General features: G+C 42.9%; 1 protein-coding gene across 4 annotated transcripts in view; it reads left to right on the top strand.

Annotated features, from left to right (window-relative positions):
• Positions 1-25,584, top strand: part of MDM2 (MDM2 proto-oncogene) — a 114,308-nt gene that overhangs the window by 80,595 nt on the left and 8,129 nt on the right. Inside the window, exons 1-10 of one of the 4 annotated variants that reach the window (XM_069773375.1) lie at positions 15,223-15,296; positions 15,690-15,766; positions 15,915-15,987; positions 18,169-18,243; positions 18,612-18,745; positions 18,904-18,953; positions 20,229-20,296; positions 20,458-20,551; positions 22,926-23,086; positions 24,069-24,224. In XM_069773375.1, coding sequence (XP_069629476.1) covers positions 15,919-15,987; positions 18,169-18,243; positions 18,612-18,745; positions 18,904-18,953; positions 20,229-20,296; positions 20,458-20,551; positions 22,926-23,086; positions 24,069-24,224 — 807 coding nt within the window. In that variant the 5' untranslated portion in view covers positions 15,223-15,296; positions 15,690-15,766; positions 15,915-15,918. Of the gene's footprint in view, positions 1-15,158; positions 15,297-15,689; positions 15,767-15,892; positions 15,988-18,168; positions 18,244-18,611; positions 18,746-18,903; positions 18,954-20,228; positions 20,297-20,457; positions 20,552-22,925; positions 23,087-24,068; positions 24,225-25,584 lie in introns of those variants that run through there. The other 3 variants (XM_069773377.1, XM_069773374.1, XM_069773376.1) reach the window with 3 other exon arrangements.

The following is a 25,584-nucleotide window of genomic DNA, read 5'->3' as shown; positions in this document are numbered from 1 at the left end:
TTAATCCTCCTTACTCTTTGGGGAAAAATAAACCATTTGCACACTTTTATTTTCTGTTGCTAACAGAAAATAACTGCTTCTGTTTAACTAACTAGAGGGACTGAATAGGTTTTGTTTTCCAATACACTGGAGTTGCGTATTAAAAGCTTTGATTAAGATCTTGTAATTCATCTACATGTGTGCATATTGATTCCACTCAGGTTTCTGTCTCTGAGCTGAATGTAAAAAGCCGCTTCTATTATACAGCATCAACTGTTGTGAAATAAAGCGCGTCTCTCCAAGGAGTGGAAAGGCAATCTTAAGGTCTTTCTGGGATTCAAAGTGGTTTACTTGTTAAATGCATTTCTTGTGGTGGTTAGTCAAAAACTGGTTTCCTATTTGTCAGTCCAGTTGAGAGGAGAAACCAATAGTGGTGGTCATACATCGTCCTTCAGGCAATTGTGATACATTTCTGAAAACACACAATTTCACTTAGCTCTGAGTGGTAAGATGATTCTTCTGATCAGGATTAACAATGTACCAATGTCTTTTAGCTAGTATCGTTCCCAAGAGACTCACTTCTTCAGCTTTTCTTCAGGTGCAGTTTGCATAAGACTTTGGTCTACAGGTAGAAAAAAAGAGGGAGGGAGATGTAGTAGATTTGTTTCCCAAACACAGCCCAAGCAAAACTTGCCCATAAAGGCTATTTTGATTCATGGATAGCTTTGCCTTTATCGGGGTGGACATGTAAACCTTAATTCTATACCCTTAAACCTACAGTCTCAGTGAGGTCCAGCCAACAGCAGAGTGGACGGACGCATGGGAGGCTGGCGCTGAGCTGGGGTTGCTCAGCACCCACAGTAAGTTGTTTTTGTGGAACTAGATGCAAGATTACAGAAGCAGCTGCACTTGGGTGTCATTCAAACCTTGTCTTGGATGCCAAAGAGAGAAATTAAAATACAGGTAGTTTGAAAATCAGAAACTTTGGGAAACTAGCGAATTTAGTGAAAGATGTGCTCTTGGCACACATTATATGAGATGGCAGAGTCAGCGGAACGGCATGTTGCTTCTTAGAGGCACGTGTCCTGCTCCTCCCCAGGAACACAGCTTGGATACTTGCTTCTGCCCCTTAGTCTGTGTGAACTGGGAGATTCATCCGACTCTGCTAGGCAGAACAGCCATGACTGGTTCAGACAGCAAGGTGATGCCTTACTGCACGTTTCGGAGCTGGGACGAGGGAGAAGAGTGACACGACACGGCTGGAAACAGGATTGAGGGAAGCGGGGCAGGGCGGGAGGCACCTCTTTCAGTCACACAGAAACAAAATAGCGAGAAAGCCCGATTTTCATGTACAGCTACCAAGCTCTCAGCCAGAAGCCCTCAGAGTTCCTCAGGCACTCCACAACATATTTATGTGCCTATAAGTGGTCTTGAAGTCTTTGGGAGACTGGCTGGCTCTGAGCCTTAGTGGCTCATTGCCTGCCTCTGCAGCCTCCCATGGACTGGCAACTCTCTGTTCTTGTCCCCTGTATAAAGGGAAGATCTGTGGAAGGTTTCTATGTCGGTCCTATTTTTCAGTGTGCTGTATTTAGCTGAACCAGTCTGTGCTACACCAGCTGTTTCTGCTTCCGTGAAGAGAGCTTTACTCATTTGAGAGCCTATAATAATTCACAGGGTGTCACACAAATCAGAAATCATTGGGATATTATTTTTAAAGGGTGGTTAATTTTCTAATCAGTTACTTGTCCCTGAGCAAGCCATGGTTTAAATATCTTGTAGTTAAGAATTCTCAGCATTTTCATTGAGTATAAAAGTAAGATAAGCAGTCCCCTGATCTCCGGAGTTTCCTTTTAAAAATGGATGTAAATCAATGCATACAAAGATATCTAAAGAAATTATTTTAGGATGTGACATCCTTATTGACTAATGGGGTTTAACATTTTGGGGCTAGGAATGACTGAAATGAAACAAACTTCTAGAAAGACTTTTCTGCAAAAGTGGCTTGACAGGATTGGGTTGTAGCAGAAGAAGCAGCCAGAGACCTTGGGCTCTAAAAATGCATTGCTTGCATTGAAAACTGGAAGCAAAACGTCATGAAAATGGAGAGCTGATATGCATATATAAAGCATAGATAAAACCATAAAGTTTCCTTAGTTTTACTGCAGTCATCTTTTTGGTCTTCCAGATAATAATTGTATGGCTGCACGGACCAAAAGGACTCTTAACTCTTATTCCATGTGCACACGCTGACAGCGATGTGAGACAGTACCACTCCCCAGCTACTTGCGGCTTCTCCTCTTCCAGCGACAATCGTCCTTTCCCGTTGTTGTCCCACAAACGGAGTTCATTTACCCGGTGTGCAAGCCAATAACACACAGAGTCGAGGTATTTTCAAATTAATTTCATTGATGCACATGAATGGGTGCCTGTCTCAAGACAGCACACCCTTGTCTCAAAAATTCTCACATTTATACACTTAACTAATACATATTCATTGTTATTTTCCTTAATGATTGGTTCTTTCTTCTTCGCCTCTCATGTAAATTAGCATGCAGGCTCTGACTTCTTCCTTCATTGTCTTCTTTTGAGTAGGTGGTATCATTTGAGTAGGTGGTCAATGAGTCAGTGGTCCCAATCTCCCCCTGCAGGAATTACCTTTTACCTACTTCTTCCCTAATCCTCTCAGTTCCAAGCGGTTCTTCAAGGTTTATTGACCAGACTACAATCCATTACCTTTTCTGACATAAACATAAAGCCCCATTGTCTAGTAGTTAGTTCCTAAACCCTAAATCATGTCTAGTTATTGTTTCCCTATTTTAAATATTAACTCATGGGGGCTGTACACAGGACTTAGCAGCTCCCTGGTTATTTCAATCATATTATACATATTAATAGATAACACCATCTGTGTCAGCAAAGAGGAATGTGTGCCCATGTCGTGGTCTCCCTTGGATGCAATAATCTGAGTAACAGTTTAATGTGCCAGACTGTGAACTGAACCCACTGAGATGTGGGTAGTGATCCCTCTGACTTACTGTGTTGCAAGGGCAGTAACTTTTGCTAAGAAAGTACCGTCAACAGCAGAGGGAGTGATGTTTTGAGCTTGAGCAACTTTATTTGCTGGAGCTGTAATAACAACAGCAAATCATGCCTGCTAGTAGGCAAAGAAATACCAAGATCATAATTTTGGAACTGTGGGGAAAAAGCTTTGAGAGTGGTGGAATGACTATCCACAAGATGAAAGAGGGTCTCACTTCTCAGTCTTTTATGAAAAAGTTGCCACAGTAAAATGTGTGTATTTGCTATCACAAAGGAAATTCCCTTAATATCTGCACAAGTGGAATGCAAAATACACAGCTGAGACATGCTCTCTCCAGATGTCAAGGTGTACATTTCCAAAGAAGCTTTCACAGAAGAGAACAGGTTCAGCTTGAAGTACAGGGCAAATGAGCTATAAACCAGAATGGCCTGCAAATTACCATCAGAAGTGTCTTCATCAGTACAATCAACCCAACTCATCTTGCAAAGAAAGGGTTCAACTCCTTTGCAACACAGGAAAAAGCTGTCTGGGACTAGCTAAAGTGATTACGTACTCTTTACTTCTGCCTGAGTAACACCTGAGGGAAACTTCTGAGAATTTGGGTCCAGTTCTATCACAGGAGATACTGCAGGGGCTTATCAACCCAGATGACTGATACCACAGGTAATGGCAGGACATTCAAGGTGTGGTTAGATGATAAGGGAAAGACCACTGAATGGCTCCCTGCCTTCAGAAGGGGTTATTTCCCCATTTCCATCTCCAGTTCTTTGCTTCCAGCTGTGTGTTCCTGCTGCTTTCTTTATGATGTCTCGTGTTCATGTGACTGCATGATAAAGCAAGCTGACATACTAGCAGTAAACAGAAGTAAATATCCTGCTGTTGAATCAGCTAAATCTGTGGTCAAATGAGCCAAAGCCAACTCAAAAGAAATACTTGGCTGGGAATGCACAGCTCCTGGCAGGGCCATTGTTTCAATAGGGCATTAGATGGGCTCAGGACATTCTTTCAGTGAGAGATTTGATGGGCTCAGCTGCATCACCTAACCACCTAAACATGCAAGGTGGCTGAGTCAATCCGACATTACACTGCTTCCAAAAAAGGTCTCACCACCAGAGCTTGCAACCAGCAGTGAGGTGGTGTGCTCTGAAATCAGCCAAGCTTTCTGTAAGCTTCACCTTCAGTAGTGCTGCTGCTAAGCTAGCTGAAGCAGATCCCACCTTTTCCCCTGCCTACCTGTCTGCTACCATTCCAGTGATGTCCTGGCCCAGCCCCTGCGTAGCTACTGAGGACTACCTCTGGGAACTGATCTGCAGAAAAAAATGCATTATTTCTCAGGTGTGCCAGATCACCTTATCCACTTTATGCAATAGATGCACAAACATCTGTGCCAGTATAACAGAAGGGGCAGCAAGAGGATGGAAGAGGTGGATGGGAACAGATCTCTGTGAAGTAGCATGCCAACCAAAGAAATGCATGCTGAATCTTCACTATCTCACCATTAAACACAACCATTCTAGTGTGGCTGTGCAGCCGAGTAAGCCCCACAACTGATAGGTTTCTTTGAGCAGAGCAGGTATAGTAGATAATGTGGCTGATGAGGGATCAGGAGGAGGGTAAGGCAGGTCTAAGTCAATGATTCTCTGGAGCTTTACCTACATCCCATCCGGTAAGAAAAAGGAAATTAGATATTGTAGCATCTGCATTGAATGAGTTAAAGATCAGGATAGGCAATTATCTGCCAAAAGGGATGGTCTGTATTCTACCAGACTGTCTACAGTAGATAGTAGGAAAACCAAGCGTTCTCATGAATCATCTTGAAACACTGTATTTTAGCACAGAAAGCCAGAAGATCTGTGCTCTCAAATATCTCATGGCAGTGCATTTCTGAATATGTTTATGTGAGGCTTGTTTTGCTTATGTGAAGGAACTGCAGCCTGTCTCTTGACAGCCAAGTCGTGATGCAGCAATATCTTACAGACCCACAGTGGTGGATTTTGGGATTTTTCCCTTGTGAGTAATGCTACCGTGGTATAATTCTCTCAAGGTGTTCTACCATGCTGTGTGCCCTGCAGCCTTGGCTCATATCTGAAAAACATGGTGTTAAGATAAATAAGGTGGGTCAGAAGTCAAAGCCCAGTGCCTGCATATCTCTCCAGGTACACAAAGAACAGCAGAAGAAACTGCCAAGAAAAATGCACAGACTCAAAGCTACCACAGCTAAAAAGATTATTTTTAAACAACAGGGGTGGTCTAAACTAAGATGCTAAGATGGACCCAGTGAAACCAGCTGAATGAAGGAATGCCAAAAAGCCCATGCACTTGCTTTCTCTGGAGGCAAGAGATAACCAAGATATTAATACTTCAATGGAACCAAACAAAGCACAGACCAGTATTTTGCGTGGCTTCTTCATCTGCAGTCAGAGTTTAGTTTATGCCCTGCTTTTCCAGTGGCATCAGTGGGTTTGTGCAAGTTTTGTCCCTCTATTTCTAAGAGCCTTTCTTTGCGTGCTGTAGATGGAAAAAAAACTTTTCTCCACCAGATGGCACGATCAGCAACAAACCTTCACGGACAAGCCTCCTTACAGAGCCAGCATGGTCTAAGGCTAAAGGCTTGTAAACAGAGGTAATTAATGTCTGTCAGACCAGGGGAGGTGGCAGAAAAACAAGCTTAATGGTACATACATCCTTCAAAAATTCATATACCATTTGGAGTAATACTTTCTCTCTCTCTCTCCAAACCTTGGCTTCCTGATAAAGACTGTGGATGTCATCCTTATCTGTATTGCCAACCAGTACTTAGAAAGAGGTTTCAATTTGTAGGGCGGTTGGGGTGGGGGATTCCCCATGCTTTTCCTGTTTCATATTTAGTAAAAAAAAAAAAATTATTATGGTAATAAAAACAAGTCAGGGACAAAAACTACCTGCCTTGAACAAGTTTCTCTAGTGCAGCTGGACCCATCCGAATCCTCCTCAGGCTAAAACATGCCACGTAGTAGAAACCAGTACCAGCTGGCTTTCAGGTGGCAGCTATGAAGAACTAAAGCTCTAAAATAAGAAAGGCAGGGTATTAAATATATGGATACTAAAACACTTTAAAAAAAGGAGTAAACCCTCTTGCTATATGCTTCTTTATTGATCCAATTCTACAAACATTTTCACATGTAATTGCCAAAAATTAGGACATGTAAGAGTACTTGCAGAATAGTTTGCAAGGTCTTTGTATGAAACTATTTTTTTGTTTTTTCATATATGTCTAGAGAGTATATTTATTAAATATACCGTGGAAATATTAACAAAATCTGAAAAGCAGCAATGACATGGAGGGGAGAAGGAGACAAAGAATGTGTAAATACTGGGAGAAAAATACCATAGGGGACAAAGTGGAGAAATTCAGAGGTGAATGTAAAAAAAGAAGCTCAAGACAGTGCTGGTCGTCCCAACCAGTGTCTGGCACCTGAACTCCAGAATGCCAAAAATCCCACTTTCTTAGCATTTCTCACTGCAGCTGTGAGAGTGGAAAACATGTATGAGAGCTTTCCCCTTGATCTCTGTGACTGTCATGTTCCAGGGCCTTGGCACCCAGCTTGGCACAAGCAGATGAATCATGAAGGCTGTTGCAGCAGAACTCCCTGCTGTATCTCCCTGGGTCACAGAACTCCTCCCAGGAACACCCAGCTATCTCCTTAGCCAGCTCTGCTCCCGAAAGTTGTCCAGGCCTTTGGAAGGACCTGCGTGCTTGTGCTTAACCCCTTGCACCTCCTCTTACAGGTCTTCCACAGAAGGCTTTTCTCTATAGTAGATTGCCTTTGAAGGACAAATAATTTTTGCAGAGATCTTTAGATCTCCAAGATCTTTAGGGACATTTGCCTGTTCTGTTACAGCACAGAAATATTTCCTGCTTTGGTCTCCCTTGACAGTAGTAGTCCACTAATTCTGGGAGATGAGGTTTAGTCCCTACTTCCCCAGCCCTTTCTTGCCAGACATCTGAATAGGAAAAAAGAACTGTAAGATGAACTGTGAGTTGCTGCAGAATGGGAAATTGATACAACTGATGCACAGATGGAGCCTAAATGCTGAAGCTAAATAGCTGCTTTCCATGTTTTAGGTAGCCTTTCTGAGAGCAAGGGACAAACCTTCAGGATCAATGGAAGGAACAGGTCAAACAGGACCATTAAGAACATCAGTGAATAAACAGCTTTTATCACATCCTTAACATTCATTAATATGATTATGTCATATTGATAAGGTACTTTGGCAGTCCTGCCAGGTTACTGCCAATGGATAGCAAGATGACTAGTTACGTTCTTTGTGGAGGTGCAAGTACAGAAGAGCTACACATGTGGGCTGGAGGAAATAAATCACACAACCAGCCATAAATAAAAATGAAGGGTGCAAGTTCTGAGATATTTCAGAAATCTAAACCCTCCGATTCCAGCTACTGCTAGAAGAAGAAATCTGGGAAAAGATCACTCAAGATGAAAGTATAATGTGTGGCCCACTACAACTACATCATAAGTAGGCTTTCTGTATATGTCATATATAAATCTCCTTCCCTTTGGATCTTTTTTTAAATCAGAACACTAATATACCACTGGAAACATAATAAATAATTAAAAAAAACCAACTTCACTGCATATTCATTATGCTATGCAAACTTAAAAGATCACAAGACCATTGCTTCAAGGTGACTGCCCCTCTAGTATAGCCTGTTTTCTGTGTAAAGCTCAATATGCTTGAGATGCAAAGCACTGTCTCTCAGACTACTTTGCCAGCTAAGTAAAAGGAAAACTTCGTATAAGTTTGTAGCTGTCTGGGAGTCATTGGTGAATTTATTTTCTACTCCGCCAGCTTGTCGTTCTTCTGCATATATGCACTAGCTCTTGATCTAGAAAACCTGCCTTTTTCTTCTGTTTCTTTCCCATAAGAGAGTCTTTCTGTCAGACCAAATACAGCCACCATTTTGAAGCAGAAGGGCAAGAGGATTGAATAACCACTGTCTGGACATAAAGTTATGCAGTTGTCCTGGTTTCGTCTGGGATAGAGTTAATTTTCTTTCTAGTAGCCAGTACAGTGTTATGTTTTGGGTTCAGTATGAGAAGAATGTTGATAACACACTGATGTTTTCAGTTGTTGCTCAGCCGTGTTTATACCAAGTCAAGGGTTTTTCAGCTTCTCATGCCCAGCCAGCAAGACGGCTGGAGGGGCACAAGGAGTTGGGAGGGGACACAGCCAGGACAGCTGACCCCAACTGGCCACAGGGGTATTCCATACCATGTGATGTCATGCCCAGTATATAAACTGGGGGGGGGGGGGTGTTGGCCTGGGGGGGATCCGCTGCTCGGGAACTAACTGGGCGTCGGTCGGCGAGTGGTGAGTAATTGCATTATGCATCACTTGTTTTGTATATTCCAATCCTTTTATTATTATTGTAATTTTATTATTGTTATTATTATCATTATTAGTTTCTTCCTTTCTGTTCTATTAAACTGTTCTTATCTCAACCCATGAGTTTTACCTTTTTCCTTCCAATTGTCTCCCCCATCCCACTGGGGCGGGGGGGAGTAAGTGAGCAGCTGCTTGGTGCTTTATTGCTGGCTGGGGTTAAACCACAACAGCAGTGATTTGGGTTTGCTTGTTTACAAAGAAAGCAATGCGGTGCATGCAAACTCATTATTAGGAGCCCATGGATTCACTCCTCTTCTTGGTTTGGCTCTCAAGTGGAGTTTGGGTTGATTTGCTGACTGTGATTCAGGATGCTCCAGGCCTTCTGTGAACATCGGAGTTTATGGGCTTCACCAGATCAACGAAATGTCAGTTTTGTATATTGGTCAGAAAAGTCCGTATCACTATAGTCACTGAAAGATGACAGAACTAGCACAGATACAGCCCCCCTCCTAGTAAAACTGCACCAGTTCCCTCCCATACGTTGTGTTCATGTCACTATTCCCTCAGTCCACAGAGAGAACCTTTCTGTTTCAGTGGCATGAATGTGTTCCTTACTTAGATGCTGTTTCATGTCTGTGTTTAAACAAGTACTAATTCACAGGCAGGCAACTGGACACAGTAAAAACCTTTTCTTGCTTGGCAACAAGTAGTTGCATGTGAACTACTAGGTGGTGAGGCAACATATGATCAGGACCCATCTGAATCAAGAGAGGCATATAGATAAACACAGACTGGGTAGCCAGGAAAGTAACGTGGCTCTTCAGAAGGATGACTTAGCAAGGTACATCAGTTTATTTCAGGAGGTATATGGATCCATGCCTGATTTGGGGGAGATTTAATCTCAAGGAAACTCCTCTCCTCAGCAAATCCACTTCCAAAGCGGGCTTTGGAAGATACACCCAAGATTGGTAACATAGCCCTGTTTGTGATGGCAAGGAATTCTTGGAGGGAAACTACTCAAATTAACGTTCAAGGTTTCAAGTCGAGCCTATCCCAGACACTAGTAATGCTTCTAGCAAATGCTCCAAACAACTTGTCTGGCTACTAGCATTGTTGTTTTAACTGCACAAGCTGCAAGCTGTATGTTAAAAGCTGTACTGACAAAGCTACGCTCCCAAAAGTAGAGAGCCATTTGATACCAGCAGAAAGGTGACTTTGTAATTCAGCAGCAAAATCAATCGTATTAACAAAAGTAGAGTCCTGAGGCTTTTCTCAGGAATGGATATCTCATTCTGCATCAAGTAAAATCATACACCAGTCAGTAAGACTGAATCGACCAAACATTAAATTGTGGAGCAGACCACAAGAAGGTCTGCAAGGGAGGATGTTATAGAGACTTTGTGGTCCAAAATAAAGGTTATATTCCTTGTATAACAGGCAGCTAGAAAGCAAGCATGGAAGCATGCTGGGCAGATGTTGACAAATGGGTTTAGCAAGGCTGGGACAATTCTAGGAGATACATGATCAGATGCACAGAAGGGGTCTGAGTTAAGCTGCTTGTGTAATAGAACACCTTGCTGGGTTTTGTTGTTAGTAACAAAGTTTAAGTAACAGCCAGTCAGTTAAAACCATTTCTTTGTCTTCCTCATCGCTAACCCAAACTGCAGCCTGACTTTAACAGTACTTCAGGCCTGACCTCATCATCAGCTGTAGTTCTGTCCATACATGGCATCCCAAACAGACTGGATTTGGATTGCATGCTATGTTTGCTCTCAGCCTCTCCTAGATCTAGGTTGTCCCTGAATATATTTCAGAGTGTTTCCTCAAGAGCTTCTGAAAGACATCTCGGTCCTCCACATGAGTCCTGTTAGCCTGTACACACCCCATACACCCTTCTGAGCCCCTCCCTGGAACAGAAATGTGTTTTGTGAATACATTTCAGAGTGTTTCCTCAAGAGCTTCTGAAGTCAGACATCTCCGTCCTCCACATGAGACCTGTTAGCCTGTACACAACCCACACACCCTTCTGAGCCCCTCCCTGTAACAGAAAAATATTTTGTGCTAGACGGAATAGTACATTTGAATGACAAATGAACACTGGATTAATAGAACAGTTCTAAACTGAACAGGGGTCATCCTGGTTTGCTTAAACAAGGCAGATGACCATTGTTAAAATGAGGCTTTCTCTGATCTAATTACATGCAATCAAGTACTCCTACAAAAGGAGAGATCACTGGATTATTTCCTTTTCACAGCTACAGATTAGTAAAGCAGGAAATGGTCACAATCTAGCAACATACTTCACCCCTGCTTAACAAGAGTAGAATTAAAACACGTTTCTTTGTTTCTTCACTCAGTGGTGTTCCTAACCAAAAGTACTGGGAGTAAGAAGAGCCTTTTCCTGAGATTTTTCCCTTTCAGTTCTTTAGAATCACCTCATGAGCTCCAAAAGCGAGGACTAAACAGAAAACGAGATGGGGAAAAAACCCACCCAAACCTTTAATTCCCTGTTAGATACTGAGCACTTCTAAGCAGAAGTTCAAGATAACTGATTTACATTTTTGCCAGTTGGCCTCCCTTCAGAAGGCATACACTATTGTTTTATTTTGCTTGTGGCTGATTGAGCTGCTACCAAATCAGAATCAGATTTGGGCAGACAGACTGCCAATGTCTCCCAGATGCATGAAGGAATGAGTACGCCCACTAAACAAAAGCAGAAAAACTTCTGTCTTCTGATGTGGGATTGTTCCAGCTCCAGGTGGTTTTGAAGCAGCTTGTAGTTAACGCTTGCAAGAGCAGGGCGCACCTGAACTGAATGCCTGCAGGAGGGAGGTAGGAGCTCGTGAACAGCTGCTAGAAAAACATTTTGTCTGAGACCATCTTTGCCAGTCCACCTGAGGCGATTTTACATTTTAAAAAATAAACGAGGTTGCATCTGGAGTTATGGAAACATAGGTAACTGCCACTCTCCTATCGAAAACACCCGTAAAATTCCGCAGGTAGTTGAGCCCAAGGTGCGCACACAGGTGAAGCTGCAGAACGCCTGCCATGCCACCCAGTCCGCAGAGCAGCTGGGGCTGTTGGGAAGGGCGGTGCAGCCCTGGGCAGCTCAAAGACACAGCTCCTGTGCACCAGAAAGACACAAGTTTAACAGCAAAGTACAGCTTAGCGTTCCCTGTTAAATAGCTGCAATAGCATGGCGTGTGGTCTTTGGGTCCCCACTGCTGCTACGAGCCTTGCTTTTGATTCCTGCTTGTCATTACTGCCTGTTCAAAACTGGCCCCAGGAAGGCTGTGTCCCCTTTTCATTTAGTAGAATTTGGGTGTCATTTATAGCAAGAAGTTTCTGGTGGTGGTACTGACAGACCTCTCCATTGGGACAGGTCTTAGCTTATGAAGTGTAAGTTCTCTGAGCCGAGTACGCTATTACTGGCATGAGGATTTCTTATCAATGTGCTTTTTCTTACACAACAAAACAGGAATGTCAAGACAACAACAAAATTCTTTCTCTTGTATTTGTACAGAAGTGTACTGACCCACTGTCTGGCATGCGGGGTCACGGCTGCAGCAGACAACTGGCAGAAAGCCCCATTAAGCCACACACACCATCCTTTTTCCTCTGTCCTCTTATCCTGCGGTGCCTGACAATGTGCAGCACATGACTGATCACAGCTTTGTGTCACACTAATAGAGATGCAGTCTGAGGCTTTGGAAAGGATACATCAGCACAATGTAAGGCCCCAGAGGCTTTTTTTGAATTTTTTTTTTTTTTTGTCTGGGAGCAGTCGATAGACAGCATGTGAGGTTAACCTATCTGATAGCCAAGAAGCAGCAAATGGGTTGGAGATGAGACCTGACAAACCCTGGCCACCCTTGCCTCTGATGAGCATCTGGGAACTTCGGACCATGTCATCTATATGCTGGATGCTGACTAGGTTGGGGGGGGGGGAAGAATGATAGTGAGGAACTAAAATCTGAAATTGAAGTCTTTAATGGTCCATCCATCGCTCACTTGAGTTGGGCACCCCTGCAGCACAGCGACCCATCCTTCCTCTGGCATATGTGCCTATAGGTAGACCAGATGCACCTCAGAAAAGAATTTAGCTTGCAAGCATTAAACAATGAAATGTCTACAATTTGAATCTGAATTTATATTAAAAAGGGTCTCATACCATGTTAGTTAACCACAATGTAAAGTGAGTATCTCCAGTTAAGGCAGCTGGGCTGCATCTGCTCCAGATATTTTCTGTAGCATTATAAATAAAATACACAGGTGGGGTCTTGCCATAGCGATGTCTCCTTTTCTTTTTACGACCTTGAAATAGTGGGGAAATCAGCTCTCATAACTATACAAGCTTATTACTCACCCTTCAAGTAAAACTTTTTAATTATATTTGTCCTGAATTATCAAGCATAAGAAAATAATTATGCATGTTGATGACATAGCATGTGCTGTATTGGTGACAAACTAGTGGCAAACAAGACAGAAGTAGTGCAGCACTGCGTGTCAGAAAATACCCTCCTATCTCCCCAAGCAAGCACAGACAGCGTATTTTACCTGCTCACAGCCTCCCCTTACTTGAGATTAGTCTGTCTGAGAAGAGAGATTGTCCTTGAAGACAGATAAAAGTTCTAGACAGAAACTGTTTGGTTTTATCTTTAGCAGTTAATGAATCGGTAAGGGAAGTTATTATGTAAAGAATCCCAATTTAATCTCAAAGTAAGTCATTGGTCACAAGATGTTTATTGGTTGAGAAGTGGAAAAAGAAGGTCCTATTTACCAGTGTGGCAAGTCTTGGACTGTAGAAAATTTGTTGTTAATTTAAAAAGCACCTTAATTTCCACACAGCCTTAGCAAAATGATACCATGCTTAAGACTAGGCTTAACAATGTGATATATTTTTGGGAGAACTACATAAATGCTCTGGTTTTGTTTTGCTTCAGCTCAGTAAAATGCATTTTGTATTGGAGTTAAATAGTTTTCATGCCACATCAGGACAAGACTGAGTATCGATAATACCGCTGTTCAGTGTTACGTCAACTGAGTGTAGCCATTCGTTTCTCTCCTCTTGCATTTTTGTGTAGATGGAATTTTCCCCTAATGATGAAGCAAGCTAGCTAGTTAAGGATCTCAGCAATTGGGGTACTGGGTGAAAATAAGCAGCTATCTGACTTGGCCTGTGGCAAGACATTCCACTTAAACCAGATTTCTGTTTGCCTTGAAATTCCAGTGCTAACAGGAGGTGAGCATGCTTTGCAAAATTCTGGCAGCCTCTCCTCTGTCCCCCGCTAGACCTTGAGCTTTATGCTCAACAGGGATAACAAGCTCGTCTTGAAAATCCGTCATCACACACATATCTAGATTTAAACCACTGCTGGAATTTTTACAAGGTGACATGGTTGCTGAGAATCTATATTTGGCCAACGGACAAGTCCAGGCAGTTATCCACTGCCTGTTTGGACAAGTTAGTTGTCATGGAAAATTAGCATTATGCTCTCACTCTGCTGTAGCGTATCTTTAAACACTATCTGCAGCACTCATGTTCTCTAACAAGTCTTTTCACTATTCAAATATGATTTTAAAATGTCACCATGGGCAAAAGAAAAAACCTGCGAATTAGAAAAGGGAGTCGGACTAAAAACTAACCAGTTCTAGTTGAAGTGTAGCAATTAGTACCTATCAAAATAACATACTTCCAAATGCCCTACACTTAAAAGATATTCAAAAGTATAGAATGGGAGATGACAGGCATATAGGACAGTATGACAGCCTCCAATTCTCTTTGGATGTAAAGTTATCTCCTCGTTTCCTCTCCTAAAGATCAGTGGAAAAACAACTTAAAGGGCACAAATGAGCATTGCAAATCAAACTAGTATCCAAAGGTGTCATTACCTATAAGCCAGGCAACCAGCACTTTTACTACTGTGTCCCTGAATTTATGTGGACTATAAGCAAGGGTCTCTGCCATTATTAACCTCAAAATAAATTGACATAATGAAGTTTTCTGTCACTAACATGCTGCAGCTGGATTTACAGAAGCACAAGGTTGCCATCAGAAGCCTTAAAGCTCTTTAATCCCAAACAAGGTCTTACATTTTGGACGCGGCGCCCACGAAGCGGGGGTCCAGAGAGCTGCCAACAGCGGGGGCTGCATGGCCTCGCCCCGCGCAAGCAGAGCTGCACCTCAGCACCACATGTGTCCGAGGTGAAGCCCGAGAGATGTTCGACATCAACGCAAGTTTTTTTTCAGATTTTTAGTGAAGTGGGGCTCTGTAGGGAACGTTCATACTCTTTTGGGCTCGCTGTTAGCAACAAGGCCTGCTCTTCCAGTTCCGTCTCCTCACCGCTTCGCTTCCACAAGCCACAACGTGTTTTGTTTGCCACAACCCGACAGTTTTTGCGGAGCGGCCGTAAACACGGTCGGGAGGGGGGTAAAACGGACGACGGACAAGAAAGAAGAGCGACGCAGACAACAAAAAGCCGCCGGCAAAGCACAGGCCGGCCGTCCCGCTTCCCTCCGGCCCCCACCCCCGCCTGCCGCGGGTCTGACCAGCCCCTCTCGCTGCTGCCAGGCCTTCCCCCCTCAGCCCGGGCGCCGGCTTTTCTGTTCCGCCCGACGCCGCGGGCCCGGGCTCTGCCTCTCCATCCCCTAAAGCCCCGGGGTCGGTCGGTCGCTCGCAGCCGCCTGGTGTGAGAGGAGCCGCCGCCTCAGGGTCCGCGCGGCGCGGCGCGGCGCAGGCCGTTGCCCCGAGCCCGTTAGGGGGCGCTTAGGGGAAACCCGCCGAGCCGCGCCGCTCAAAATGGCGGCGTTGGGCGCGGAGGGCGCTGCGGCGTGTTAGGGGCCCTCCCCGGTTCCTCCGCCCGCCGGGCAGCGGAGCGGGAGCGGCTGGTGGTGCGTGGGGATCCCGGTTCGCTGGGTGGGTGGGCGGCTGGGGTGTCGCTGGGAGCTCGCTTTTGGCGCGCAGTGGGCCCGGGTGCTGGGGGAGGGGCGGCTGCCGCACGGCGGGGCGTTCGCTCGGGGCGCGGCGCTGAGGCGAGGGAGGACGGGGACAAGGGGCGCGGAGACGGGGCTGTTTCTCCACGACGACGCCGTCGTCGTGTTCCCCCCCCCCCGCCGCCGCCGCCGCTTCTGACGGGCGCGGTGAGTCAGCGTCGCCCCCCCCCCCCCCCTTCTCCTCGTCCTCCTCCCCCGCCGCCGTGACTCGGCAGCGCCGCCGGTCATGCTCAGGCATGTCGGGCCGCGGCCGGCGGAGGAGCTAAGCCCCGACTTGCCTCCTCTTGGCAGCGCTATATAAGGGCCCAGCCCGGCCTGACTCGGCCCGGATAACCCGCAGCCGGAGCCCGGCGTCTGGGTTGGACGAGGTGAGCGGGCACCGCCGGGGGGGGGCGGCTGCAGACACCGCGCTGCTCCCCCCCCCCCCTCCCCGGGGTGTCTCTGTGCGGGGGAGGGGGAAACCCGGGTTGTGTAGCTGTGTTCCACGTTTTGAGGTTGTTCTCTCCTTAATTGCAGGCAAATGTGCAATACCAAGATGTCCTCCCTTACGGATGCCTCTTCTGTCACCGCTTCGGAGCAAGAGGCGCTGGTCAGTAGCTCCGTTGGACGTGCCAGTTTTTCATGCTTTTTGCAGAGTTTTTACCTGCTAATTCAGAAGGGCAGCTTTGCTCAGCGAGCGATGGTTAGAGAGAAGCCAGGAAATCCGGTGAAGATGGTCTCTTTGATTCTGTAATTCTGAAGGAAATCTTTCTCATTCGTGGGTGAGAGTTGAGGCTGATGGTTTAGGTCTAGACTCTGTTTCCTGGAGACCTCTGATGGTCAGGTTGCTTTCTTTCAAAAAAAAAAAAAAAGGGGGATCTTATGGTCTGATTGAATCATAGTAAGTATTTTGTGGTGGAAAATTTTTAACGGTTCATAACTGAAGAGTTGTGGAAGACCTCTCTTGTGCAAAACGTACACTGCCTGTGAAATAATCTTGTCATTACAACTGAAGGGTTTCAAATTTGGCATTTTCACTTCCTCCTCTTGGAACTCATAAGCAAGTTGTAGTAAGAGTCTTCGTTTGTGTTTATAGCTTTGTATATCCAGGCTTTCCATCATACAGTGACAGTTCTACTGTCCTGGTTTTCTAGGCAAGTTTTGCTGAGGATGGAAACATATGTGTTATATCTGAGATATGAGTTAAAAACGGTGTGTGTACAATGACAGTTGAACTGGATTATTTTTTGTAGAAGGGTAAAGCTTAAAAGTGTAGACTGATAGCAGAACTTCAGAAAAGCAAAGTAACAGAACAGCAGACTGGTCAAAGTTGGTGGTTTTTTCCATTTGTTTATTCTTTTTTTTTTAAGTTGCCATAATGTGATGCTACCGGGCAGAAGAACTTCATACTTGCAGGAGTCGGGGAGAGAGGGCTGGGGAGTAAAAGGATCTGAACCCTTGAGTCTAGTTGTGGATTCAGAGATCTGAAACTGTGCTTTGCCTTCCTATGCTCAGGTGTCCTTAGTAGTTGAATAAGTTACTGTTTGCTTCCTTTTTGAAAGTGTAATATATGCTGCATGCTCTAAATAATTCAGCACTTAGGAAGGGGTGAATAGACCTCTAATGGTGTCCACAGGCTTGTTTATTGTTTTCATTACGTGCGATTCTTGCAACTAATCTCTTGTTAATGCATTAAAACTTAACGTTGGTTTTAGCAGATACTTGAAATGGAATGTAGGGAAGTCCCATCTCAACCGGTCCCCCTTCCCTTAAGCATTTATTCCTTGTCTTGTGATATGTTATTCATACTTTCCTATAAAATGTTTCTTTTCTAGAATATTTCTTTCTTATTTTAGGGAATATATTAGGATAGCTAAATATTAGCCTGTTCTTAGAATGGTTATGCTATTGTTGAAGTGGCAATACTAGAATATACTGCACTGCGAACCGTCATTGGCTCCACAGGCATTTTCTTTGCAGCTGTGGCAGCCCCTGCAGCTTGTTCTCATCTCCTGCACTGGTACTGGCACAGCTGTTTGTGGAACAGTGCAGTGGATGGGATCAGGACATTGCTCTGGCAAGAAGAAAAAAAAAGGGACGGGGGGAAGTGATTTTTTTTTTTTTTTTTTTTAAACTTTTCCTCTTACCTCAGAAATCGTCATAGACTGACTGCAGATATACTCTGCTGGCACAGTGGGTGGGTGGGAGGCCATTGCGGAGGTGGGAGTGGTGGAAATACAGTGGAAAGGACAGAGTGTGCTTATCCTAGCTAAAAAAAGTCTTCAGAGGTAACGCAGCCCAGCTGGCAAATACAAAACCGCAGTCCCAGAAACTGTCACAGGAAGAGACTAGGAAAGAGGTGGACCGGTGTTTTGGTTTGTGACTTGCACTCTGGACCTGACAGACAGTCACAAAAGTCTTGTTTGCCTTCCTCCCTTCTCCTTGGGAGTCGTTGTAAAGGAGCAAAGGAGTGAAGCTGAATTCTCCAGGACCCAGCCTTGTCCTTGGAACTACCAGATGAATCCTGTAGCTCAAATCGAGGAATCTGTATGTACCAGTGGAAGATGAGGATTTGAGCTAAGATGTACAGTGTTTGAGAAGTTTAGTATGATTGGGTTTGTGTTATTTGCTTTTAAGTTTAAATTTGCAAAGTAAAAAACTTGGATGCAGTTAGGTTTTAATGTAGTTGTGTGTTTGTATATCAGATTAATACAGGAGGAGGAAGCCAACCTGTATAGTGTTTTGTTTGGTGAACAGCTGGTGCATACTGTTTTTCTTCTTCTCCACACAGGTTAAACCAAAGCCGCTATTGTTGAAGTTGTTAAAGTTAGCTGGTGCAGAAAAGGACACTTTTACTATGAAGGAGGTGAGAACTTTTAATCACTAAAGGTAGATTACAGTGAGTACAGATAGATCGTTCTTTTGTCTTGGGTGAATGGGGGGCAGTGTAGTTCACAGCTTATCTAGAAGATATTGAGACAAGATACTACTCTTATTGTCCTGCTGACTTGTTAGGTGGTGTTTAGCAAGTTTCTCAAAATCTGAACAAAAGTATCTGGTGGTCCGTAGAATAGCAGAGTACATGGGGAATGACAGATGAAAGTTGCAGCTCAAGGGGAGTTTAGGCAAAGTGAGGAGAGCAAATCTCAATGAATTTAATGTGTTTTCTCTTGCGCTTAAACTTGAAACAACAGAACCTCGGTATTTAATGTCTGTATGTCATTTGTTTTACAGGTAATATTCTATCTTGGACAATATATTATGTCTAAACAATTATATGATGAAAAACAGCAACATATTGTACACTGTGCAAATGATCTCCTGGGGGATTTATTTGGAGTAACAAGCTTTTCAGTAAAAGAACACAGGTAAAATGGGATTCTTTTCTGAGAGTCTGGTTGTGAAATGATGGAGAACATAATGCGTATGGCCTTTTTTAACTCTTTGTATCTTCAAAGATGGTAAGCTCTCTTTTATAATTACATGTAGCTAACTTGCAACATCTCTCTCTTTATCCCCATCTAAGGAGACTATATTCAATGATTTCCAGAAATCTGATAGCAATCAATCAACAAGGTAAGCTAGTTTGGGAGGCCCTTTTGTTTGGGGAAATGGCAGTAGGGAAAAATACAACTTACATAGGCATCTTGCATGTAGTGATCAGATAACATTGATCTCTCCATTATTAGCTACTTGGCCTTACACACTACTGTCCAGATCGATCACAAATAGTGAATCAAAGCAAACACTGTTTCTTCTTGGTGAGAAAAAAAAAATTCTGAACAGCATTTGGGTAATTTTTGTTGGACTAGAACCAGAATAAGCACAATCAGAGCTGAACACAAAGAGGACTAAATTGAAAAATTAGTTGTTTGCTTGTATTTCTTACAGATAAAGCCCTCAACAACATAAAAAGTTTTAATATGAAAAATTAGCTTCTTGAACTTGAAGTGACTGCAAATGTTTTTCTTTCTTTCTGTTAGTGTTCTGTTTTAGTTTTCAAAACTGAATCTGGAGTACATTTAGAACTGTTCACCCTCAGCTACACTTGAGTCCTGTTATAAAAGATCTCTATACTTAAAAACGTAGCTTTGCAGTAACTTTGTGGGTAGCCACTCCATAAATGGAGTGCTGTTACTCAATATAGCTGTAATATCTGAGTAATACAAGGAGTGAACCAGAAGTTAAACAGTGGAAGCCATTTTGTAAATTGGCTTCTAAATCCATATTAAGACACCCTTTGTTTCTGATTCTTCCTAAAGGCAAGTGTTCAGCTGCTGAAGGTGCAAAACATGCTCTCTTTATTATCCCTTATTTTTATGTTTGCAAACTTAAATTACCTCTCAAATTCTCGAAAGATAGTTTATTAATTCAGTGTCTGTCTGATAGTAAGCATATATAATTAACCACAGTTAATTTTTCTTCCAGTTAATGTCTTTTTAATTCCGTGTTCCCATAAGATGATAGCTAGTAAAATAAGCTTTGGAGACGAAGAGGTGTAAAATATTTCCTGCCTATATTCTTTCATACCTGCAGAATCCCAGCTAATGCACAGCCTTCATTTGAAGGCATTTGTAATAAAATTCTCAGCTATTCTGTGGTTGAGATTTCTTCTTCCTCCCAACTTTACCGCTTCAACTAAGCTACAGGGGAAGTGCTGCACACACCTGAAAAGCAAAGGGGCAGGGCTGTTTTTTCCATTGTTGCAAAACATCTGGATTTTAAGTTTAGAATTTACTTTGTAAATGCTGTGCACGCAGTTAACTTCTCTCCCTTGCTTTTATTCTAATGGTTTTGAGCCTGAAATTGACTTTCTGCTGTGCTGTGTTACAGTGTTTGGTTTGGTTTCAGAGTCTACGCTTGCTGAGACACCTGAGGATGATGCCAGATTTCAGCTTGAAGAAGAAAATGTTCTTACGGTGATTTTTTTTTTTTTTCTTTTTTCCTCCAAATAAATGTTCTGAGATGTAAATTCTATTCAGTGTTGTATGATAGTGTCAATGGTTTAGATACAACTAGCTGATTCTAGCCTTTTACTTCATATTCGTGCTCAGGCTTACTCAGTATTTCTGTTAACCAGGAAACTATGCAAGAGTTAGATGAGAAGCAGACTTCATCAAACGTGACTTCCCGACCAACTACGTCTTCTAGGAGGAGAACACACAGTGAATCTGGTACGTGCAGATTTATGATGCAGAGCTTCCAGTAGCATGGCCACTTAGGGAAAGAAGTACATTCTGTTGCCTTACTGACTTTGAAAGATGCTGACAAATACTATTCATGTTTCTCTGCTTATCTAAAACAAAATGTTCAGTCTGGAAGAAATACGCAATTCCTTGCATTGCTCCAGTATCACGTTACAATTTGGACCTTTAGAACTGTTAGTAAGATGATGGAATAACTTGTTCCACAGATCTCAAACTTGTTCAGATCAGCAGGACTTAATCAGCTGTGTTATCTTCATGAGGAGAACACTTTTGTTTGTAATAGACTGATGTAGTCAAATTAATTTCAGTTACCTCTGTAGACAGCCACAAAATTTTACGTTTTTGTTTGCCTTCTAAAACAAGTTTTCATTGGGTTTCAATTGGTGGCAGACGTCAAAGGTCTGGTAGTAACATGGGATGCTTTTGGATATGTTGGAAGTGTTCTCTAGAGTTCTACTTAAATAATATTCTGTGGAATTTCATAGATTAGTTTGTTCCATCAGTTACTTCTGTTACCTCATGACTTGGTGGCTGTAATTACCTGGGCAGTGATAGCCTTCTGTCCCTGCATAGAACTTCCTTTTCTTCAGTTGTTCGGTAGCATTTTTCAGTTCCTCAGCTTTTCTGTAGTATTTTTTTTTTGTGTTCATCATAGGCCACTGTTATGTTAGTCAGTCCAAAAACTGTGCTGTGTTGCTGAGCGGTTTGCACTAAATTAAAAGAACATTTTAATGTTGTAACAAAAACTGGTGAAAGGATGGAAAGTCTCGGTTAAACATCATAACCTGTAATATTTAGGCATGACCCAGAGCACATAAGGTCCTGTGTTGTGCTTACTTATTGTAGGTTTGATGATTAACTCTTGTCTTTGCATCCGTTTATTAGTTTGTTACAACCTTAAAAGTTCTTTTAATATAGTGTTTTTATATACACTTTTTTTCTAATTTATAGGAAATCTTCCTTTTAAACCACTATTCTTGTTAAATTGGGATGGTAGCGGCTCCTTTGGAGCCGCTTATATAGTGTATAGAAACCTTGTGGTGATACAGTATCAGTACAGCATGGAGCCATGACAACTAAATGAGGACAACGATGGACAGGAGCAACCCTTGGGCCTGGGGGCACCAAATTTGGTGGGGCTCTCAGGGCGGAAAAAGAAATGAGAGGGGCTGAGCCAAGAAGCACCAAGGGAAAGTAAGAGAAGTCTCAAAGTATGTACAAGTGTTTTGTTCTCTTTTCTTTTACAATGAAAGATTCAAGACTTGAAGACTCATGGATTGTCAGGGTGTGTTTTACAAGGCAAGGGAGAAGCTGGGCAATAGAGGGTGGGTGCAAAAAGGCACCTGTAGTGGGGCAGCAGGCTCTTACCCAGGTCTGTTGAACAAAGTTGTCAGGCCTCCTGGGGAGTTTTCACTCCGCTGCACTTCTATACTGACTTTGCAATGCCTTTTTTAATAAAATAGTTTCTTACTGAACACTCTGAAAGTCAGTGGAGCTGAATTTTGACTTGCCTACCCCTAAAATGCTGTCCCCCTACTCCTTATGCTGCTGTAGGTGGTTGTTTCAAAACGTGATGTATTTAAAAAGCATTGTCTTTTTGCCTTCAAACCAAGCATATTTAATAAGCACAGCTAAAAGCAAAGCTTTCAGAGTTCAATTTTTACATAGTATGCCTTGAAGGTTTTCTTGCTAGTGCGTGGTGAAAGTCATAAAGGTTTGTTACAAAAATCCTGCTGAGTAAATACAATTACATGTAGTGCAACTATTAACTGATAAATTTGTTGAGGTATCTGAAACTTGAACTTACCTTGCTTAGCGTGAGGTCCTTCGTATGCATGTGACCTGGGGAGCTAGTTGCTCTGTCTCCCTGCAAATTCTGGGTTGGACTGAGCAGCCCTCTGAAAGTGCCTTTCTGTCTACTGACTGTAGAGGGAGCTAGGACAATCAAGATCCTAACTGTATTTCTTAAAATTAGGAGGGGTTTTAACGTGTCATGTGTGAAGTGGGAGTAAAAATGCTTCCAAATTTGCAGTTATTTTATTTCCTGCATGTGGAGACTGCCATTTACAAGCTGTACTGATGGGACAAGTGGGGACAGCCAGCCCCTGAAATACTGACTTCAGGAATATTTCACACTTCTCATGTTTCTTGGTGTTACTGTGTCTTTCTTAAAAAAGTTTTTGGTGCCTTTACTTTTTTCCCCATAAAACAATGCTGAATGACTTTATTCATCCTAAATTCCTATATATGTAAATTATATTTTAAGCTTCTGTTAAGAATATTCAAAACGGCATATTGCATAGATGGTTTTGGAGTAATAAAAATTCTTGAATGTGCCCAGAAGAAAATTCTTCAGATGACCTGCGTAGTGACAGAAGAAAACGACACAAGTCAGACAGCATTTCGTTGACGTTTGATGAAAGTCTCTCATGGTGTGTAGTCAGTGGTCTGTGCCATGAAAGAAGCAATAGCAGTGATTCAACAGATTCTCTTTCCATTCCTGTAAGTCAAAATATTTTTTTTTTTGTGGTACAAATTTTGCAGATACCACAAGTGCAAATATGCATCTTAAAACATCATGTTCTTGATTAAAAGCAGCAGTGCCTTCAGTGGTGTCTGAGGAAGGAAAAGAGGCTGAAAGAAAAGTTGGTGTGTGGGTGGAGTGGGGTCTTTCAAAGATGTGCTGACAAAGCTAAAGTGAAATTTTGTTAAATATTAACTTTGAATATTCTTTAAAAAACAGATTCTTACTGCTTGGCACAGTATTGAAAAAATGCCAGATACATTTTGTGTTTTAAAATAAGCATTCCTTAAAATGCTAAGAGAAGAAAAGCAGTCACAGACGTTCCATAATTCAGAATAGTTGGTAGTTCCAGTACAGCTTTGGTAACTGTACATAGTAGTGCCCTGATGATATGCTGTATTCATTTTCTAAGCCTTTACTGTTTTTTATTGTTTTCAGCAAACACTGAGGCAAATTACCTGTGGTTAGGTTAAGTCATGAAGAGCTAAACTAACAGCACTCCTAGTCATATACTGTATTCTGAATTGACAGAACTAATACTATATCTTCACTTTTGCTATTCTGTAATTGTTTAGCCACTGTTTCAAATTAAGGTTAACAAAGTTGATGAGAGTAGAGAATTTAATGACATGCAGCCAAAAGACAGCATCTTCTGGCATGTGTTCTTTCACTTTTTAGGAGAGCCTTTGTGAAATAGTAGCTGCAGTCTTCAAGCTGGCTGTAGGTTGACTGCAGCCTCATATTACAGAGCTGACAAAAGGTTTTCAGGTCTAGCTTTATTTTACCTACTGATGGTTTGTCTGTCTCATAAAAGACGTTCTATCTAACAGCAGCTGGTCTCATTTCTTCCATAGCTAATTAAACTGAGTGGTTTTATCTCATGAGCTATCTTTAACAGTAATGGTCATGGATATGGACTGGTGAGGTTGAATGTGTACTTTCTTTCTCTTTTTTTTTCAGGATCTTGATGCCAGTTCATTAAGCGAAAATTCTGATTGGTTTGACCACAGTTCTGTTTCAGACCAGTTCAGTGTAGAGTTTGAAGTTGAGTCTATTTATTCAGAAGATTATAGCCATAATGAAGAAGGACAGGAGCTCACAGATGAAGATGATGAGGTACATATTTGGTTTGTTCGGGGTTTTTTTGCCTGGGGAGGTGGTGAGAGGGGGAAGGAAACTTACAGGAATACTTCATGTTGAGATTCCAACAAGAAGTAGTAACTCTTCAGGTTTATTGCAGGACTGCATGTGCTATGTCACAAACTGCACCCAGTTGTTTATTAAATCAAGTTACATGCCTGTGCAGTTGGGTCACCATTATATACCCACCAGGCAGTAACCGGAACAGTGCTAAGGCTTTCTGCAGGCTCTGAAACAGACTCTTGACAGTCTGGAGAAGTCTGTCTGTTTAACTTCACTCACTAGCTGTTGGAGTCGGTGGCAGCGTGTGTACTTGAGTCTGTCTCTACATTTTTAATTATAGAAGTATGTGTTGAGCTTTGACAACACTTCTGATAACTCAATGAAAGCTTTCCTAGTAACTGTTTGCAAAGGGATATTTCTGAATCATTTGCCTCCATGAATATTAACGTTTCATAAAGTTGCTGAACCACAATTTTAGAAATTTTCATTAGGCGCAGGAAGACAGTAAAATTGTCATTACTGTAATTTTCAAGAGATCTAGATATCTGGAATGTCAGGAATGAAGTGGGAATTTTTTTTTTCTGGGTTAGTTTTCTGTTACTTTAAAGAGGTGCATCAGCTCGTGGCAAGATTGGGTAAGTACCAGAGGCAGAATTCGCCAGGGACATACGTGATTGTGATATTTCAGAGGCTGAATGGGATTGACTGTACTGATGTACGCTGGGTTATAGTGCTGTGGAGCTGCACCCTCAGATAAGGCAGTGATTTAGAGGAAGAAAGGATTAAGGTGTGCCCCTGCTCCCAGCAGCAGTGTCGAGAATTGCAGAACAGTTGAGGTTGGAAGGGGCCTCTGGAGGTCGTCTTATCCATCCCTAGCCCCCGGCACAAGCAGAGCTGATTGCCCAGGGCCATGTCCAAATGACTTGAATATCTCCAAGGGTGGAGGCTCCGCAGCTGCTCAGGGCCACCTGTGTCAGTGCTCGATCACCCTCACAGTGAGAAAGTGTCTCCTGACATTCAGACAGAATCTCCTGTGTTTTAATTTGTGCCAGTTGCTTCTTGCCCTGTTGCCGGACACCACTGAAAGGAGCTTGGCTCTGTCTGCTTTACACCCTCCTTTCATGTTTTTATACACATTGGTAAGACCCGCCTCTGCCCCCCAAGCCTTCTCTTCCCCTTCAGGCTGAAGGGTCCCAGGTCTCTCAGCCTTTCCTCCTGTGAGAGCTCCTCTGATCTCTTTGTGATCTCGGTGGCCCTTCTCTGGACTCTCTCCAGTAGCTCCATATCTCTCACGTACTGGGGAGCCCAGAGCTGGACACTGTGCTCCAGGTGT

This window comes from Haliaeetus albicilla, chromosome 28 (genome assembly GCF_947461875.1).
Source record: "Haliaeetus albicilla chromosome 28, bHalAlb1.1, whole genome shotgun sequence".
Classification (NCBI taxonomy): Eukaryota; Metazoa; Chordata; class Aves; order Accipitriformes; family Accipitridae; genus Haliaeetus; species Haliaeetus albicilla.
Note: the sequence above shows the minus strand (reverse complement) of the source record. Positions and strands in the feature narration are given on the sequence as shown.